General features: G+C 46.6%; 3 protein-coding genes across 3 annotated transcripts; 2 read left to right on the plus strand and 1 right to left on the minus strand.

Annotated features, from left to right (window-relative positions):
• Positions 1 to 9,328: 9,328 nt before the first annotated feature.
• LOC119169941 (uncharacterized) lies at positions 9,329 to 11,693 on the plus strand. Its single transcript, XM_037420937.2, has 2 exons — positions 9,329 to 9,411; positions 10,812 to 11,693. Exons 1-2 carry the CDS (start codon positions 9,346 to 9,348, stop codon positions 11,670 to 11,672), a joined length of 927 nt encoding a protein of 308 aa, XP_037276834.2. The 5' UTR covers positions 9,329 to 9,345; the 3' UTR covers positions 11,673 to 11,693.
• Positions 11,694 to 12,171: 478 nt separating this feature from the next.
• On the minus strand, positions 12,172 to 13,492 carry LOC142771888 (uncharacterized). The gene has a single exon (XM_075873849.1). The coding sequence runs from the start codon at positions 13,440 to 13,442 to the stop codon at positions 12,177 to 12,179; it is 1,266 nt and encodes a 421-aa protein (XP_075729964.1). The 5' UTR covers positions 13,443 to 13,492; the 3' UTR covers positions 12,172 to 12,176.
• A 351-nt stretch (positions 13,493 to 13,843) lies between these two features.
• Positions 13,844 to 15,495, plus strand: LOC142771890 (uncharacterized). Its single transcript, XM_075873850.1, has 3 exons — positions 13,844 to 14,027; positions 14,459 to 14,670; positions 15,067 to 15,495. Exons 1-3 carry the CDS (start codon positions 13,853 to 13,855, stop codon positions 15,436 to 15,438), a joined length of 759 nt encoding a protein of 252 aa, XP_075729965.1. The 5' UTR covers positions 13,844 to 13,852; the 3' UTR covers positions 15,439 to 15,495.
• Positions 15,496 to 16,724: the final 1,229 nt, after the last annotated feature.

Consider the following 16,724-nt stretch of genomic DNA (forward strand, 5'->3'; position numbering starts at 1 on the left):
CAGTTGGTGTTGGCCAAGCCCGCTAGTCGACGGCTGCGGCGAAGCTCGTGTAGCGGTTCCGTTGTTAGGGACGGTGCCTCTCCGGTATCACTTGGTAGTAGCTCGCTTACCCAGCACCTTCCACCACAATTGTGACGATGGAACGCGTTTATTTACAAGATGGGTAACGCAGAGGTGTAGCTCAGCGACGGATCCACAGCGTCGCTCGCGAGCCAGTCGAGTCTCTTCCTCCTCTTCGTCGAATCTTCGCTAGCGCGTTTCAATATAAAGAAACAAGTAAATGCAGTGCTCAATAGAGCAACTTACATGGAATCAATGTTGCATGTACGTAGATTATTACAGCAATACATGTCATGACTATGTGAAAAAAAATGAACAAAAATGTCATCTTATTTTGTACTACTGAACCAAGCTGCTGTAAGTAGTTCAAACCTGAATAATAGTCAGCATCATGAGTGGTCCGTCCACTGCCTAACTTATTGGAATTAACATAGTCATGACATTGCTACAGGTCGCATTTGAATCAACGTAAGCCAGGTTGAATATTGCACTGTAAAGTGCATTTAGCAATCATGCGGGCAGCCTTCAGGGCACTTGCAGCAAACATACAATGCAATATACTCAACAGTGTCAGTGCACTTATGCAGTAAACAGTAATGCTCCATACTCAAAGGGTGTGGCTGGAAGCCATACTCATGAAAGGTATTATTTACTTTAAAAAAATGCCTTCTCATCTATAAACATACACTTTCTCGAAGACGTAAAAACACGTTTTTAGACCCTGCGCCCATAACAGAGTCACGTAATCACCTGCTTCAGAGTGTCGTTATAAAATAGTTGAAAATTGACCAGAAACTCCTAAGAAGTCTTATTACAATAACTAAGGCAAACCATACTCCTATCAAGAGTGAGCCGAAGACACGATGAGTGTACACAGAACGGTACAATAAATTCTACGCAGCAATGTCATGTATCAGCAATCGGTGTTCTAGTATTGTGGTCGTTAAATGCAGTTCCTTGGAGCCCGGGAAATCTGCAAATATTATTGTCAGAAAAAAAGTTTAACTTTTTTTAGTCATATTTTGTCTCATAATTGGACCCCTTTCAAATTTTTGATATTTGGCTGCGATTTCGCATAGCGGTGCAGCTCGTTTATGTATCGCTTTTTCTATAAAATTGCTGTGAAATACTTGTTGAGTTTTCCTACATCGAATAGACGTGGGCCCGATCCCATTTGAAGAGGAAACAAAGCTAGAAAAAGCTTGAATGACGGCAGTTTTATTTACAAGCTGCTCAGGCGAGGGCTCAGGCGAAGGCAGCATCCCCCATTTACAAGCTGCTCAGGCGAGGGGCGAGGGTGCCTCATCACTTGCACCAGTCCACAGGGATCCCCAAAATATGCAAGTGATGCAAATCGTTTCTTCTGTCCTGAAAATCTTCATGGCTGAGAAACTCTGCTCTAGTAAAATACATTTGAAGACAGAACTGCTCCCCACAAAACACGTCCTCTTCAAAGCGTACCAATCACAGTAAAGTAATGATAATAAGCTGACACATACTCCAATGGCTCACATAAAAAGAGTTAATAAGATGTTCACTAAAAGCAGCAAAATTAACACAGAGTATACAATCACAATGGCACACTCTGGGCCAGTCGGTCCCGCAGCCTTGCTGCCAACGTAGGTTTGTGGTCAACATCAACTGGCTCACTGGAGAATATGCCAAGGTCGCTGTTTGCAATGTCACTATCTTCAAAAACATCGGCATGTCTGCGGGCAAGGTTGTGCAGCACACAGGCTGCCATCACAATTTCCACAGCCTAAACAATGCTATTAACATCGATCTTGTCCAATCGCCGAAAACGTCCCTTCAGCTGGCCAGATGCTATTTCAATAACAACGCGTTGCTTGGAGTGCACATGGTTAAACTTGCTCATCCATGGCTGCCAGCTGCTTGTGACGTGGCGCTAAGGTGGCAGCAGCCACGGAAGCAGAGGGTACGCAGCATCCCCCAAAAGATATCCACCTACGAACGTACATGGATGTTACTTCGGAGTGCCAATTATAATGAGTTATTACAAACATATAAAGTGTGTACTCTTAACATTATTCTCTTGCTTACACTCCAGAACAGGGGTTTTTTAGCTACCCTAGCGCAACAAGAATCAATCAAGGCCACTGTCAGCCAAACAAACCTGTAGAAATTGCAATCTTATTCGATTGAACATTACTCATTCGTTCACCGTCGTATCTCGAAGCTGCCTCTTCGAATAGAAAACTCTCCTCCAACACCCTGGCGTCGTGTGCTCTGCCTGGAAAGCGAACGAATACATCAGTGACATCATGTCGGCATCACAAACATCCGGGAGGATGATGGAGTGGAACTTCTTCCTGTTGTAGTAGTCCTCCTCGCACACTGTGGGTCTTGTGATGCGAACATGGCATCCATCAATGGCACTGATGACGTCTGGCAGGCCAGCCTCGACGCCGTCACAACGACCAAGCGCGCGAAACGCACGCTTATTTCGTGCAGCCTCCTCGTCGTTAGGCCAGCGTATTTCTCTTTCGCTTATGGACAGCAGAAAGTCCAAAACGCGGCGTATCGCAACGTGCACCGTCCACTCGCTGACACCAAACTTGTCGGCTATGGCATTCATGGACCACTGCGTGCCCAGGTACGTCAGGGCAATCAGCATAGTCTTCAATGCTGTTATTTTCTGTCTTCCGCGCCCACCACGAGGATAGTATGACGAAGACTCGAAGTCGGCCGTGATCACCTCAGTGGTGCACCTCTGTAAACGGAACAGCCTTCGGAACTCTTCGTCACTGTAGCTGTCCACCACGCTCTCTACATACAGCCGCACCCGGTGTCGGTCTTCCCTGATAATTTGTGCGACAAGCACGGCAGCAACGGTGAGATCTAAAGTCTCCTCCAGTTCTTCCTCCGACTGCAGATCCGACATTTCGCCGTCATCGTCATCTGAAACCAGCACGTCTGCGACAAGCTTAGCGAGCGCGGCAAAATTTGCTTTCACGGCAGCCATTTTCACAGCAATCGGCGGTGTCGCTGGCGATACGGCGAGCACCCAGTCACCGGAAGCCCTGACCCTGCAGCCCGGGACCACTCGCATCACCTGACAAATGACGCCAATCACGTCGTTTCTTTCAGCGAGGCGTCCGCGCGCCAGCTCGGGACTGGCTCGAGACTTCGTAAATCGATGAAGCTCAATAGAATCCCGGTTTCGCGCACGCGCCGTATTTCCAGAGATCTTGTATAGGTTTTTCGGTCCAGCAGCCAGTCTATGAGAAATCGCATGTTTTTTGACAGGACGCCATCGGTCCCACTAAAAAATCTTTCGCCTAAATATACTTTATGCGCTTGTTGCTTGCCTTATATATATGGTATTATTCAACTTCACGTAAAACTTTACAGAATGCAAGTGGGGGCCAGTTTTGTTATTCCTGTTTTATCTGTGCCCCGAGTTTAAGATGGTCGAGTCATTACCTTCACCAACCTTGTCACATTTTCTGTGCTTGTACGGCTAAATTCTCTTTTGTTATTGTCCCTCCTTTAACCAATGTCATGTAGCCTGGAGAGCAATAACAAATAAATAAAATAGCTTACTAGGGACAACTCATCTAGGATCGTGCCAGGCAGGGGCTCTGCGGAATACAAAAAAAAGGGACCTTTTGGGATTGCGTGTGTATGTATGTATGTTTGCATAAGTGCGCATACCAATGTGTTCCTGTCCATATATATATGCACACTTACATATTAGGGCTTCGTGCACATTCAAAAGACAAAATATTTTGTTATAAGAAGAACAACTCAAAAACAACTTTATTCAATGCACTTGCAAACAAATCACCGATAGCCAGTGAGGCATTGCGGGAAAAAATGCAACAAGGAATATTTTCATCAAGCAAAAAGCTGTTTCAATTCAGCCCTTGAAAGATTTGAAAACATTTAGTTAAAAACACAATTTTAGGCTTTACTCTCGCATCCTGACCTTGAATAATTTTTCACACATTGCTGACCTCCACTGTACTTCGCTTTTGTCACTTGCTGGATGGCTACGACGAGTAGAGCTTTGCGAGCTTCTTCTTCTTTTGTGACTGCTTCTTTAGAGCCCCGTTGACATGCTGACAATGCTGCCTCATTCGCATGCTTACATAGTAATGCAGCAGCTGCGTGATCACTTCTTTGTGCTCAGAGCATGGGAATATTAGCGTGTACGTGTCGAGCACAGCATCGATCGTGTCCCAGTAGACAGTGTTCCAGTCTGCATAGTCGACAAATAGCCGCTCAGCATGCTTGAAGAGGTTAAAGATGCCAACAGTGGGATGTGTGAGGCCTCCTCTCGTTTTTGCATGTGTGAGAGCTGCTGCAGTCGAGGTGTTCGTCTTAACGCTGAAAGCCGACAAACAAGCTGCGCATGTTGTGATCTTTCGCATTTACCTGCATATGAACCCTGTTACGTAGTAGACTACGCAGTCCGTCACTTCCATTACGTCACCATGGTGCTGGCGTATGACCTCTTCACAGTCCCAGTCGTCCGCAGAAACCAAGTTGTCCAGTTTTTCCTTAACCTGGGCTACGAAGTCAGTGGAAGTCAACTGTTCATCTGTGCTTTTTAGTTCTAAAATCCGAGATCGCCAACAAAGCCTTCTCCCCTTCAACCACAGAGCAGTTACCATACTTAGGGGGCTTCAGGATACTGTATATTGACAATGTTTGATAGAGCTGCAGGAACGTCGTCATCGATGGGTGATCATTATGACTTCCTGCTAGCCGTATCTTCCCAAAAAAACGCTTTATTGGATCCTGGTTCAACTTGCTTGTTAGGACATACCTGAAGTTGTACGCAGTAAGCAGAACATGACAAAGGTCCCTAGTCGAAACTAATGTTACTCGCAGGCCTTCAGCTGTGCTTTTTGTACGGAACATGTCTTTCGTGATTGCACCAGTTTGCATTTCTTTTTCCCACTCGTTAAGCCAGTGAAGGCCGTCACCCAGAATTTCTAGGTCGGGGCTGTGCATCCCAATTCCCTCAGCTGGGAACCGTTGGTTCAAGGCGTCAAATAAGTTGTTCAGAAATAAAGTGAATTTCTCTGTTGCCTCACTCCCTGCAAGACTGTGGACACCTTTTCCTCTGTAAAACTGTATTCCGGCTGCCATTGAGCGGCTGAAAATCTGCGTCGCGAGTTTAACTCGCATTTTTTCACACTGGCTTGGGTTGATGTGGGAGTTCGTTATTTTTGGGCATACTTTTAGCCCTCCAGAATGACCAAGGTCTTCTTCGTACACTGTAGCATAGTCGTTCCACCTAATCCACTTCCCTTCTTTTTTGAGACTCCTCTTCTGCTTGAGCCGGTTTCTTATGCATTTGAATAAATGCGTGACGTCACAAAATGCAAACACCTTTTGTTCCGGCTCAGTGGGATGTATGAAAGAGTTGCAGCTTCTTCCAAGCTTTCCATTAATGCCGAGTGTGTTCCACATACTTCTATTTGTGGAAGCACCGTCACAGACAAATCCATGAACCTTGGCACCAGCGTCTTCCATTAGCACAATTGCCTGGAGTAACAACTGTGCAAGAACTGACCCCTTAGTCGCGTTTTTAGCAACAAATACTCCAATAGGTTGAGCGTAACTATCACCAAATGGACAAAACATAAACACTAGGGCATGGTCCCCAGCATCTTGTGTCAAGCCCGCATAGGTCATACTTTTGAAATGCACTTTTCTGCTTTTGCGGACCTGCATCTCGTCAAAGATGATCATTCCATGCCGCTTGAAATCGGCCATCTTGTTTATTCTTTTTTCCAAGGCAAAGAAGAACTTCTGGTCGAAGCCAGATTTGAAGCCCACCATTGAAACATAGCGGCAAATGGTTCGTACTGATGGCAACGCAAGGACTTCATTCTCCATCAGAAACCTGTAGCCAGCAGGTGACCTGATGTGGAGCAAAAAGCAAAGCAGGATCCAATTATCCGAGTATCTTCGGCCTTTTTTGGACTCCGTTTTGCTAGCAGTCACACATTCCTTTAGGACTAGCTGCGGGCCTTCCGTCAGGTTTGCTTCATGAGATATGCGTTCGAGGGTGTCAGTGCTGATATTTTCCAGCTTGGATTTGCAGGCAGCTAACTCCGTTTCGATCTTTTTTTGCTTTTAAGAATGCGAACTTTTGATCTGTAGCAAGCGATCCTCGCTTTTCGCATTAGGTCCACACGTGCTTTCTTCGAAGGGCTGGCTAGGAGTGGAATGTTTTTTCTTGTAGTTTGGTTCTTTTTTCGAGAACTGTGGATTCGGAGAGTGTCGTTTAGCCTCCTGCAGGCCTGGCAGCTTCCTGAATCGCAAAACATCAAACACCTTTTGTGCCGCCACACTCCACACGGATCAACGCACGCACTTTCAGGGTGGATATCGTAGTAGACATCATTGCTAGGGCCACCAGCACACACACGCGTTTCATGAAACTTTTGCACAACACTCTCAACATCACTCAAGCAGTTCAGAGGGACATCACCGCCAATACCGCTGATGTTCACATGACGGCCATAAATGAAAGTGCGCACTAACATAGTGCCAGTCGTTGTAGCCGTTACCTCAAGTGTTTTGTGCTGAAAAGGAGGTTGGTCGCAGTTCTTTGGCAAAGCCGCTTCTGCGAAGACAACAGCTTGTACCCCAAAACCAACACAATGGGCTGCCCAGGTGGGTCCTGGAAGTTTAACACTGGCAACTGAGGTTGACAGCCGCGAAATCGAGAGACGCTTCGTTGCATCTTCCGCACAGTCCGTCATTCCTTCATGCTTTCTGTTCCCTTGGCAGTAGGCCATAGATCGTTCTGAAGCGTTACTTGTCTCGGGTGGGCGGCGCACTGGTCAAGAAAAAGAAGAATCTTCCGATTCTTATACGCCATCCTCCTGTCAAGGAGTGACAGAAACTCTTCAAACAACGCCGCTGTCATCCAGGCCTTTTTGTTTGCACGATAGACGCACGGCAAATGATTGTCGCGCTTGAAGCACCGGGGCTTTTGGAACTTTCAAACTACGGTCAGCTTAAGCTTTTCTGATCCGTCGGCGTTGCAGCACAAGAGCACAGTAATACGCTCTTTGCTTCTTTTGCCTCCTCTGCATTCTTTGCCTTTGAAATAGAGGCTCTTTTCGGGTTGCAGGTTAAAAAAGAGACCTGCCTCATCAGCATTAAAAACATCACGAGGCTTATACTCTGGAATGAGTGACGGCAGCTTCTCTAACCAGTTGCTGACAACTGCCTCTCCAGCTTTTTTCGCTTCGCCGCAGACGCTTTTGTAAACGAAAGCGTGCCTAGTCTTAAATCGCTGCAGCCACCCACCTGAGACCTGAAATCCATCGATGTGCAGAGCAAGTGCAAACTCGTCGGCTTTCTCCCGCAAAACTTTGCCATCTATGTTTACGCCAACTGCGGTTACTTCTTTAAACCAAGTCAGGAGAGTCTCTTCAAGTTTCACGTGTTGAGCGGTCTTCGCTTGTTTTGCGTTGACGTTTTTCATTATGGTCTCTCCCTGTCCAAAAACTGTGCTCAGTATTGTCGTTACAAGGCCTAGCTTCTTAGCCAACTCCGTCCGCTTTCTCTTAGGATCCTCATCGACCTTTTAAAATATGTCTAATTTCTCCTTAAAGGAGAGTGCTTTTCGCTTGCGAGACATAGCTCGTTGCGACTAGGCAAAATGGCGCAAACGCAAAGAACGCGGCCCGAAGCACAGTGGCCTTGAGCAGCAAATACTCCAGCCACTCCGTCCAACGCCACGCAGAGAAAGAGGAAAAGCACAACAGCAACAAAAGCGTCACCACTCCGAACTCGTTGTGCCTTGCCCCGCGCAATACGTCGCGTCCACGCCGCCGCACCCAAAAAGAGAGGGAGAAAGGAAACCGTGGCCAGCGCCATCTCTAAACCTAAACCGAAATCAAAGGGCGCAAGCGGTCTCTAAGGTCTCCGATATTGCGCACGCCGCGCGCCGATGTTCGAGGCCGCCACGCGCTGCTGGCAGGCACTGTTCGCGGTGCAGCGCGCATTCCGGCGCGCGACTGAGCGCTGTTCTATTTCGCCACTGTCAGTGCGGCGGAGTTCATTCGTATCAAACGACGCGGGCAGAAAATCGATTCGTAACAAACGTACTCTAGCGTATTGCAAAGTAATGGGGCTCGGCAGGGACCACAGAAAAATTCGTATCATCCGGAAATTCAAATTAGCCGTGATCGTATCATCGAGATTCCACTGTATAGCACCATGAACAGGTCAGTTATCGTTTCATGGCCCAAGCAAGGGTTTTATAAAGCCAGCCTACAAGTATTAAAATAAAAAACACCAGCATGTGTTTAATGTTTTTGGTGTGTCCGGACCGGTGAACTTTAATGTGCCCTGTCCAGCTTGATTTAGTATTTCAATGTGTCCAGTGTAGAGCTTTTCTTAGCACGATGCTCGTAGTCATATACTACAGTTTTCTGTAGCCTGTTTCAGCAATCGCGCAAGCTGCTCGATAAGAGCTGTGAAAAATGCCGCAGTGATGCGTAACATAATAGCAAAAAAAATTCTTGACTGTCATGATAACAATAAATGGTGCACTCACCACTGTAGAGTCTTGTGTCCATTGTCTTGCTCTCTTGCCAAGGCACCTTGCCGTTAGTGATGAAGTGCTTTGCCAGGAGGTCCCGCATTTCGTAAGCAAACCTGGGAGAAAAATTTCTAGACAGTGAAATACACTATACCACAGCACTGCAAATTACGCCGCTCATATGGATGAGCTTTTATTGTGGCTAATGCTAGCGCATGGCTTACAATTTAAGGCCCGCCGTGAACCTTCCTACATGAAAATATTTTTACCTTGTGGCGTGGCAGCCAGTCTTCGGTAGAGATGGCAGAGCAGCACTGCTGGTGTCATCAGCCCTCCAGTTGCCTTCGGTGATGTTACCCTGCCAGTCAACCTGATCAGCTGTCTCTGGAGGGCAGTAGGCGCACCGAGATGCCTCCAACTCTTTCATCATGACATTGTGAAGGACCACGCTTGCGGAGATAATTCGCCGGATGTTATCATCTGGCTTTAAAAGGACGCCGCAGGATACGCCATCTTTGAGCCATTATGCCAAATGCATTTTCTATCACTCAACGGGCTCCGCATAGGCGGTAATAGGCAATATGCGAAATTAACAGCGCCATCTAGTGAACGCAGCAGGTACCCTATCTGCCATTTTGATGCTGGCGAGGCTCGACCACTACGCACGGGCGACCCGCATGCGAGCGTACCACGGAACGTACGCGCTTCGACGCTTCGACTGTCGCAGTTAGATTTTTTTTGCTGGCGAAATGCCAGTACACTGCTGTGTACCGCTGTGCAAGCAGCGCGGAGTCACAGACAGCGATGGGAGCAAGGTATGTGGCATGAATTACGTTTTTGCAACGATCATTTAAACGCAAAACAGGGTATCGCGTGCAGAAGCTTTATGGGCACATTCTAGGTTGCATGAATCTCCGCGGTGCACGGGCTGCACGAGAGCAATGCAGGACTAACCATTTTTCTGTGTTACTCAGACAGGCCGTGTTTTTATAGGTTTGTCAGCTTTGCGGCTAGGTGTTTTCACTACGTCGGTCCTCTCCACGACAGTGGTGCTCTTCGATTTACCGTCTCGGACTCGCCGAGAAGCTGTCCGGCATTCGAATTTCCCTATGGCTTCGGGGAATCCTCGGACTACCCGCGGCGAGTCCGAGATGGTAAATCGATGCTAGAATGCTAGTCGATCTAGTGATAGAACCGAAGTGTTAGGACGGGCTGTTTTGTGATGAGATTACACCATGTAGGTAGACGACGTATAAATGTTATTTTTGAAGGTGATTGCGCACAGAGACGTGTAGAGCTTCCGCTACTCCGAGTAACATGCCGTACACGCATCCTAGAAAGGCAACTCGGTTGCTTGTCCGCGTTCAGGCTCCGTTGTGTCCCCAAGTACGGTCACCGCGCAGCAATAAAACTGTCATTCGGAAGATGAGGGCTATGCCCACTTTCGAACAGAAAAGTATCTGCTCAGGAGCTTAACTTCAGTTCCCCCAACGTGCGCGGACGCAACTTTTCCATTCGGTTCTCTCTCACCGATATTCCTTTACCAACGAAATAAAATCGAAAAGATAGCGGGGCGCGCTGCCGTAGGTTTGGAAAACTGGCACCATGAGTATCGCCAGGGCTTGACTGAATGACGTTCTGCATGAGTTCAGAGCGTCACCACTCCATTTATTCCATTTATTCCAGTTCCATTTATTCGTGAGACGGGATTCATTCTCTGCATTTTAGTCTCTTCGGCTCAGTTGTGTTGCAGCTGTTTGGTTGTGTTGCAACTCACCTCACCTGAAAAATGTTTCATGTTGCATTATCAAACATACAGCTGTGGAGGCAGCCATAACTTAGTTGTACGGGATTCTGCCTTTTGGCTGCCTTAGACTCGCAGATCATAGAAACCTTTGAAGCTACCTGGAGATAAAAAATAACTGATTTAAATTCCCCCCAGTGTCCACAAGTGACTAATGCCTCTTAAGGCTTGCTGTGAAGGGCCATATCTAGGAAAGGCTGCTAGAAAAGGGGAGTGTGCGCAGAAAAAACTGAGGGGGGTGGGTCACATTACAAGTGCATCATTAGTCCTGCAATGCACGTATTAGTGTGACCTCTATTCTTTGTGAGATGAATTTGTGATAGTGCCTGTGTTTGTAAACAACAATCAAACAGCTAAGAGAAACCTAGCTCATGACGTCGCACTGAATGTTTGTTTGCTTATATCTTGTAGGTATCCTTCCACCGCTTTCCGAAAGATGCAATGATATACAAGAAGTGGATTGTTGCGATCAAGAGGGATGAAGGCCCGGAATTTCAAGTCGGCAAGTCAACGAAGGTCTGCTCGAAGCATTTTAGGTCATCGGACTTTATACCTAGCGTTGTGAGTGGCCGCAGCCTCCTTCGGGACTCGGCAGTTCCGTCAGTTTTTGCTTTTTCCAAGGAAAAGAAAGAACGGAAGCCCCCAAAGCCACGTGCTTCACCACAAGTAAGAAGCCAAAACCCGGTTCTAGGCCCAGGAGTGCCAGGCGATGAGCTTATGCATAGCCCAGATGAAGTGAAGGCAGCACCGGTAGTTCTAGAGGAACCCACTAGGCTCAACAGCTCACTTGAAGGTGAAAATGCACGTTTGGCCGAAACGATAAAACAGAAAAACAACGAAATCGCGCGGCTCCGAGACGAGCTTTGCCAAATCAAGGAGCAGCTTGTTGCTGCAAAAGGAATCATCGGGCAACTGGGCTTCGAAAAGGCGTCCTTGAGTTGCCAACTTGCTGCTGAAAGAGAACGAACGGCTCCCTTCACAGTGGAACGGTTCAAGGACTGCGACGAAGACATGCTATTTTACACTGGGCTGCCAAGCTACAACCATTTCAAGAAACTTCTGGTCTACTTGAACCCCGGTGATGATGGGTGCAACGTTCTACGTTCAGAACGTACAGAAAGCAGTGAACCCAGACAACACCACCTAGATTTTTTAAGGCCCCTCCACGGCTCCATGACGTCACCGCACTACGACGGCTCTGGAGGTTTGGCTTGCGCGTGCGCACAGCTTTCCGACACAGTTCCGCGTGCGCCTGAAGGCTTTCGAAGCTGAGGAAGGGCCAGTGACGTTTTTTTTTTTTCAGTCGGCTCCAATTAACGTTTTACTCGGTCGCAGAATCGTGGTTTAATTGCACAGAGTTTAAATGAATGTTTCTTCTGGTTTCCTTGATCGTATAACGAGTAACATTCAGGCATATCATTACTGATTTTGTATCGATGCGCAGGTGTACGAAAACACGTTCGTAATAATTTTTAAGGACCACGCACGCGATTTTGACAAGTCATGTTTTATTTTAGGAAAAAGAAACAGCCAGCAAAAGGTTATCAAACTGCTACAACAATAACTCATATGAAATACGTGAAGGCTGCCACAAATTTCTCAGTACACACAAGAAAAGATGCAGAATATGAAAATACAATACGTGAAGGCTGCCACAAATTTCTCAGTACACACAAGAAAAGATGCAGAATATGAAAATACAATGAAAAATCAGTTTCTAAACTCTCGCATAAAAAAAGAACAACAGTCACAAGCCAACACCGACAAGCAGAGTAGTCACTTCTTCAATGTCTTCAATTTTCGCTCTTTATCTCTTGCGGCCTTTTCAACAACCAACTGATCATTTTTTCGTTTGCACAGGTTATTCAAAAGCGTGTTTGCTGCTGCACTTAGGACATAATGCATTACCAACTGGGGACTGTGCCCATTTTCACACACATCAAAGTCAACATTGTTGTTTATCGCATCATGAGTGAGTGCCAAGAGAGCCTCCTTTTGATTCGGTAACGCATGAAATTGCTGTGCATGCTGTTCGCTCCTCAGTTTGTCAAGAACTATTTCCGCAGTAACAACGGCATTTATTATGGCAGGCTGCGGAAACTTGAGACCACCACGTGTCATGGACTTGATCAACTCTCCGCCTTCAACTTCAATGTCGTCATCCAGCATTAAACTTTCTTTGCAAGCCATGCACAAAAGCTTCTTGAATGCAGCATGGGCGCAGTAGCCAGCAACGTATGTGATTGCTGGGAGATTTGGCACCTTCACGTCATAGTCCTCATCCGTTATTTCAATCTCAAAATCATCAAGTACAGCATTATTCACTGCCACCGAGTCTGCTGCAGCCTCCATTTCTGGGAGCTCCAGAACGTTCTGCAGACGAAGCTTTCGCTCAGACTCATACACTTGTCTGATGGAAATGTGGTACTGAGCACCGGAGAGTTGGCGGTATTTGCCGAACCTCTCTTCCAAAGAGTCCGTCTGAAACTTCCCTAAAAGCACATAATCAAAGTTCAGCTCATTCAGGCAATACTCAGCAACCTTTACTAAGGTTTCTGTCGTGAGACGGAGGGCACTGTGAGTCTCTCTTGTGAGCACACCTGCGTCAAATCTTAGGGACTGCCACAGATCTAGCCACTCCACTATATTCAGCAGAAAGTGAACCTGTGGACTTGTCACTGATGCAATCGGTGACTGCAGCTCATCCCGAAGTCGAATGCCCTTGTTGCATGTTTTTACATTAACAATGCTCCACCACTTAGTTATGAGTTCTAAAAACTCTGCTGTGCCGGCCACATGCTCGAGCTGAAGTTTAGGCCCACACGCTCGAAGAGCTGCTGCTGTAGACGGGTTGAAAATCTTTAGCGCGAGCTTAACATTTTGTCGTTCCATATTCGAAGGATTGAGAGATTTTGTCGTAAGCGCCGGTGCAGATTTGATGAGCTGACCCTGTTCTTTCAAGTGTAGTTCTCGAAGTGTACGAAATGACGCTGTAAGTATGGGTGGCTGTACGCTAGATTCTGTGGCGCTAGGAAAGAACATGCATGTTCCAGAGTTTCGCTGATTGAGCCAGTTGTTCCTCACACACTTCATTAAGCGTGTATCCACACGACGGACCAAATCCGTCTTTTCCGCGGCGGACGGCGCGTCACGTGACCCCACGTCACGGATTTCCGCCATCCGTGCCGCGTCCGCGGACGTCGCGGACGGAAAATGCCACGCTCTTTTTCGCAAACGGATTCCCGCGGAAAAACACGACAAATTTAGCGGAGGACGCCAATACTAGTGTGGCAACAAGCGCTTATTTTTCTGTTTCTCGTGTGGTTTCGTAAATTTAGCTGACGAAGTTATAAGGGTCTGGCAACAGGCACGTTTTTTTTTTTCTGCTCGTCTTGTTTGGGTTTTTGCGTGGGAAGTACGTTCGACGCACACTACCCCAAACAACTCCAACTATGAACTTGAGCGACGACGCAACTTTTTTTCTGCTGCGCCTTGTTGAGCAGTTCCCCGCATTGTGGGATATGACACTCGCCGAGTACGCGGACACAACAGTGAAGGAGAGTATATGGGAACGCATAGCGAAGGAAATGAACGAGGAGTGGCCTGCGTACGGGCCGTACGATGCCAGTAAGTACCATTTATATTTACTCTCTATGTTTTGCGTTATTATATGGGTGGGTTTCGTGATAATAACCTTCTGGAATGTACCTGTTATGCATGACGTGGGGCACATTGGTGTCTACAAGTGACGGCCGTGGTCAGCGCATTCCCAAGCATGCTACCGTGCCGGAGGCAGGCCTGCTCAATAAAAATGCATTTTAATCAAGGAATCGGCGCGAAATTCAAGAACAGTGTTAATGGCGACGAGTCCGCCAAACGTTGCTTGTGATGCGTAAGCTTGCGGTAAAACTGAAAACATTCACTGCAGTATTCGTTAGAGCACCAGCCACGTTTTTTCAGCATAATGTGTTGTGATGGTGATTGACCGAAACTGCATGGTGTAAATCGTACTTATAATCACCCCCCCCCCCCTCTGTTTTGTTCTTTTTTTTTTACAGAAGCCCTTCGGCGCTTCTTTGACAATAAGAGACGCACATACCGGTTGGAGAAGAAGAAAGTAGAATCCACAAAGAGTGGAATGCCAAGCTCGGACGTTTATAAAGGTCGCTGGCGCTTTTATAATTCACTCAGGTTTTTGGATGCTTCAAAAGTGACCTGTTGGCGTTCTGTGAGCACTGATGCATGCCAAGCTGCGGCGGAGACCATGAAGGTAAACTGCCCTTGTTTTTCGTATTTGTGATGAAGCCTTCTTGTGCCGCGTAAATTTTTACAATATGTATTTTTTATTACTTAGCACTTTCTTATACAGCCTTACAACCTTTTCAATGCTTGAACACACACCAAAATAATTCTACATTAAGATTAGTTGCTTGGTGTGCTGAATTATTCAAACGTCGTTTCTATATTTAAATTAGATATGACCAAAAATTGTTGACACTGAAGTTTGAATCTTGCGCTCTAATTACGCCAAATCACGAATAATGTACCATTGCTTTTACGTGGTTGTAATACAGATTGTAATCGGAATAGATACGCAGATGTGTGTCTGCAAAGCATTACATTTTGGAATTGCGAGAGACTTTGTGCGCCATTTTGTGTCTTGCAGGTACGACCAGACATTGATGATCCTTCACAAACCTCAGACGATGCAGCTGCAGCGACTGACGACCAAAACATTACCGTGGACGACCCAATTGCGGGCAAGGCACTCTCTGCAATGTCCCGCCAAGGAACACAGAAGAAAAGGCGCCGATCTCCCCATCGTTTAGATGAAATATTGGCCCAACGGCAAACTGTGTTGGAAAAAATAGCTGCAAGCGTAGGCCAACCAGCGAGTACCACACAGCAGGAAGATGATATCGACTATTTTGGTAAAGTTGTTGCTGCACACATGCGCGAGGTTCCGAAGGATAAGCTGATCCCATGCCAGAAGGCTATCTTAAGCGCACTTGAAATCTACATCAACAAAAGCGAGTAAGAAAGCTCAACAGATCTCATTTAATATTGCCAGTTAATAAATCGTTGCTTACCTCCAGCATTGTTGTCAGTGTGAATGAAACTCAGTTTTAAGTAAATATCCGTAATTTGAAATGCCATTCATATGACAGCGTATACAAGATCTCGCCCTTCAACTAAACAAACCGCATTTTATTTTTCAACAACTTTATTTTATGACAACGCATGTGCATCTTGCACTATCTTTGCGTAATCTTATGGCCTTCTGTATACATCGGCCTCCAAGTGGGCTGACGTACGCTGCCATGACACAGCACCCCTGCCATTCAAAAATTCGCATAGGCTGTCACGTACGGCGGAGCCAACAGCACTTACTCGTCCGCGAGAATAAGGCTGTGTAGAGAACAGAGTTGCAGTAGGCGTTGTGTCGGCACACGAGTCAGCTGCGTTCAATTCATTGGCGAGGAAGTTGTGCAATACGCATGCTGCATTCACCATTGATGTCACCCGTTTTGGCTCAGCGTCAATCACGGTGTGCAGAAATCTAAACCTATTCGCAAGTATTCCAAAGGTGCTCTCAACTACACGCCGAGCCCTGGATAACCTGTAAAGCATTAAAAAAAGTAAGATATAATTTTATACACTTTACACCACTGAGAAGATAGTAGCATGCTAATGTGTGCTGCAAATCTGGGTTAGCGCACCTTCGATTAAACGGTTAAATATCACATAGTGCTGTTTCAGTAGTGACATAAATTACCTGTAATTAAATATTCTCTTCTCTTCTGATAACGAACGTTCCCCAAACGGTTTCATCAAGTTTCTTCCAAGAGGAAACGCGTCATCACCGACGAAAACTGGTGGCAAGTACAGATCAGGCAAGCTTCCCACCTTGACCAGTTCCGGAAGACCAGCCGACATGTTTGACAAGTGTGCTTGCAGAGGCGTAGTTTGCCAGACGCCCGCATCTCCCTGTGACCCTGGCGCACCAACATCCGTGTACAAAAATTTGTAGTTCGCATCGACCACGGCAAACAGTATAATGCTAAAGCTCTTCTTGTAGTTTCTGTAAACTGTTCCCGTGTTTGCTGGCTTAGTAATTATCACATGCTTTCCATCCATCGCTCCAACGCAGTTTGGAAAGTTCCAGTTTCTACTGAAACCAGCAACGACGTCTCTCCACTCATCCTCGGTGCTTGGAGTTTTGAGAAATTCATTCTTCAGCTCTTCATAAATTACATTACATGTTTCATGGATGATATCATTTACAGTCGAGTGGCCCAGACGAAATTGGCGACTCAAGGAGTG

This window comes from Rhipicephalus microplus, chromosome 9 (genome assembly GCF_043290135.1).
Source record: "Rhipicephalus microplus isolate Deutch F79 chromosome 9, USDA_Rmic, whole genome shotgun sequence".
In the NCBI taxonomy this organism is placed as follows: domain Eukaryota; kingdom Metazoa; phylum Arthropoda; class Arachnida; order Ixodida; family Ixodidae; genus Rhipicephalus; species Rhipicephalus microplus.